Here is a 3,689-nt window from a genome sequence, read left to right as displayed (position 1 = left end):
AAGATTATTGTAGGGTTATGAGATAAGTGAGTAGATAGTATAATTTTAAAATGTTTTGGAAGTGGGCTAAATTAAAATGGGAAAATTGGAAGATCTGATTACCGGAAAAGAGAAAGAGCCCCAGAAACAGAGAAAAAGTAAAATCATGATAGTGAAAGAAGCAGAGGTTAGCATTAATAGTTCTTACTCACTACGAGCTGGGTACTTTTCTTATTTTATCTACCTAGGTACCATGATTATGCTCAAGTGGCTTTCCCAAACTAGTATATAGTGGAACTAGGATTTGCACTCAAGACATCTGAATCTAGCACCTGTGTTCTTGGCCAGGAAATGTAATGTTTTGCTAGATTAATAGTTATTCCAGATAAAATATCAAGACTGCAAAATATAAACTGACAAAAGATGAAAATTCTAAGATGGGCAATCTTTACATAAAAAATACAGTAAAACGGGCACTGGGGGTTATTCTGTATGTTAGTAAATTGAACACCAATAAAAAAAAATAAAAAAAATAAAAAAAAATAAAATAAAATTAAAAAAAATAAAACAGAAAAAAAAAGAAGAAAAAAAAATACAGTAAAACTGGGCAGCCTGGGTGGCTCTGTGGTTTGGCGCACCTTCTGCCCAGGGCCTGATCCTGGAGAACTGGATCGAGTGCCACGTCGGGCTCCCTGCATGGAGCCTGTTTCTCCCTCTGCCTACTTCTCTGCTTCTGTGTCTCTCATGAATAAATAAATAAAAATCTTTTTGAAAAATGCAGTAAAACTGTTAAATGTGGTTTATGATAAAAAGGTATATGCACATAATAAAATATAATTATTTACTATTATGCCAGTGAGGTAATAAGATATGTCACAAAATAACTTGTGTTTGCATGTTCATCAGCTTTTTTTGAATATCATCAACCTTGAAATATTGGCCATACTTGTATATACAAAAGAGATACACATATACAAGTATACTGTTAGAATATTAAAAAATACAAAAAAATAATCATTTCTGGAGAGTATGATCATAGAGTCAATAATTTTGAGACAGAGTGAATTTTCTTTTCTCACTCGTCTGTGTACTTTGAAGAATTAATGATATCATGAATTTTTGAAAATAAAATATAGTTAATAAATGGTCACAAAATATTGAAGAACCTTTTAATAATTACCAATAGCAATGACAATACCAAGCATTTGGGGCAGCAATATCATGATTTTAGTTAAATTACACTGAGTTGTTGTTTGTGAGAATGAATATTGAAAGCAACAGCAATACCTCGGCTGACAAAGGGTCAAATAAATACCACTTAGAAAAATTTTACAATGTAAGTTATTAAATGAACAATTTATCCATGGAAAATATGGTAACATGAGAAGAAGTGTTATAATAATTCCAAGTCAAAATCAGAACACACAATGGCATACAATGATTTCAAAACAAACTATATATGCTATGAAAAAGAACTTGAAACAGAAAAATCATAACATAGTATATCGAATAATGGAATTTTCTTCAAATGGTATTTTTAGAAATAAGACAATTTAGGGTGAAAAGGAACATATATGTGTAAAAGCACTATTTAGATAGACATCATTAGGAATTTTATGCCACATTGAATCCATATGCAGAGATCCTCAATGATTTCAGTTTAATAGAATAGTAAAGAGGGTAAACAGGAAATTTCCTCAATTATGACAAACCTCAAATTTCTCCAGGCCTTGTTATCAAATGACTATCAGTGAATGTGACATAGAAGGCAAGAGATAGAAGCCTGTTGAATAGGTTTTTGTAAAGGATATTTCATCCAAGATACTGATAAGCTCAGAGATGAAGTCAGGGACCCCAAATCAGTGAACTCAACTGAGGATATTTTCTTCAGGAGGTTTCAGGTTTCTCCAACACTAGGAGTGCTAAATATTATCGGAATAGAGTTTTTCAGATTTCAAAGCACATAGATAAAATGCATAATAAATGAACTAGATATGTGTATATATGATCATAAAAAATATTTTTTCATTCTTTGGGAAACTCAAGGTAAAGTGAAAGTGGGGCACTATTGGTATAAATTTTCAGATGAAGGCCAAATTTCAAGGCAGTTAAGGCACCTGACCAAGGAAAGAACAAGTTCTGCCACTTTCAGTCTTGGTAGGAATCAAAATGTTTAAAGGATATTGACTTTTTATTCTCCAAATGCAAAGGCTTTGATCCAATTGGGTTAGTTTCTGAATCAATGGAGAGATCTGGGAGAGGCTGGGACTTCTGCAGATTTACAAAGATTCGTAGGGATTATAGGAAGTTGGAGGTAACATGGAGCAAAAAGAAGGAATTCAGAGGTCAGCCCAATGATCTCCCCAAGATGTCACTTCTTTTCTTCTTTTGCAGATTAAGCTTTTATCAAGTTCACCTTACCTGCAAACTACTATGTCAGTGAATAGCAGTGTGAATGAATTCATTCTGCTTGGCTTGACACAGGATCCAAGAAAACAGAAAGCAATATTTGGGGTCTTCTTGATGTTTTACCTTGCCACACTGTTGGGAAACTTTCTCATTGTAGTGACTATTAAAAGAAGCAGGACCCTTGGGAGTCCCATGTACTTCTTCCTATTTTACCTGTCCTTTGCTGATGCCTGCTTTTCTACAACCACAGCTCCCAGGTTGATTGTGGATGCCATTTCCCAGCAGAAGACTATTTCCTACAATGAGTGCATGACTCAGGTCTTTGCATCCCATTTCTTTGGTTGCATGGGAATCTTTGTGCTGATCCTCATGGCTTTTGATCGCTATGTAGCTATTTGTAAGCCCTTGCGATACACAACCATCATGAACAGGCATGTCTGCAGTGTGCTGGTGATTCTGGGTTGGGTGGGATCCTGTATCCACTCTTCAGCACAAATTGTCCTGGCTTTGAGATTGCCTTTCTGTGGTCCCAATATGATTGATCACTATTTCTGTGACTTGCAGCCCTTGTTGAAACTTGCTTGCATGGACACTTATGTAATAAATTTGCTAGTTGTTACTAACAGTGGAGCCATATGCATGGTGAGTTTCATAATTCTGCTTATCTCCTATATTATCATCTTGTACTCTCTGAGAAACCACAGTGCAGAAGGAAGGCGAAAAGCCCTTTCGACCTGCACCTCCCATTTTATTGTGGTTGTCTTATGTTTTGTCCCATGCATATTCATATATACACGTCCGGCAACCACATTTCCAGTAGACAAGGTGGTGGCTGTGTTTTATACCATTGGGACACCCTTGCTCAATCCTCTGATCTACACACTGAGGAATGCAGAAGTGAAAATTGCCATGAAAAAGTTATGGTGTAGCAAAGTATGACTTCTGCTGATACATGATAATCAGGGATCCTAATGTATATTTCCTTAACAGATTGGTTTTCCCTCATGAGCAGGACAGATAAAATATTTTTCTTTGGGGAATACGATCAGTTAGTGATTTTTAATCATGCTTTTTGTTTATTTTATTGTATTAATATTAATAAATAGTAATAAATATATAGACTCCTTATTCTGAGAGAATTGCATTAAAATAGGATTACTTATAGTCTAAAGCAGTTTGAACAACCTATCATAGACCTCAGTTGAATGGTATTGACATCTGGTCATATTCACATGAAAATTTAGCTTCCTGGTTCAATTTACTTTCAGAAGGAAATGCACTAAGTCGTGAGAGAATCATTG

The 3,689-nt window shown here is 35.0% G+C and overlaps 1 protein-coding gene across 1 annotated transcript; it reads left to right on the top strand.

Annotated features, from left to right (window-relative positions):
• The first annotated feature begins 2,412 nt into the window (after positions 1 to 2,412).
• LOC119864127 (olfactory receptor 4C11-like) lies at positions 2,413 to 3,327 on the top strand. Its single transcript, XM_038562477.1, has one exon. It carries the CDS (start codon positions 2,413 to 2,415, stop codon positions 3,325 to 3,327), a length of 915 nt encoding a protein of 304 aa, XP_038418405.1.
• The last annotated feature ends 362 nt before the right edge of the window (positions 3,328 to 3,689 follow it).

The sequence above is a fragment of the Canis lupus genome, chromosome 18, assembly GCF_011100685.1.
Source record: "Canis lupus familiaris isolate Mischka breed German Shepherd chromosome 18, alternate assembly UU_Cfam_GSD_1.0, whole genome shotgun sequence".
Taxonomy (NCBI): Eukaryota; Metazoa; Chordata; class Mammalia; order Carnivora; family Canidae; genus Canis; species Canis lupus.
This window is presented reverse-complemented; position numbering and strand designations above follow the sequence as displayed.

Coding starts and splice junctions, on each gene's coding strand:
- LOC119864127 (XM_038562477.1), top strand. CDS start 2,413: ATGTCAGTGAATAGCAGTGTGAATGAATTCATTCTGCTTGGCTTGACA.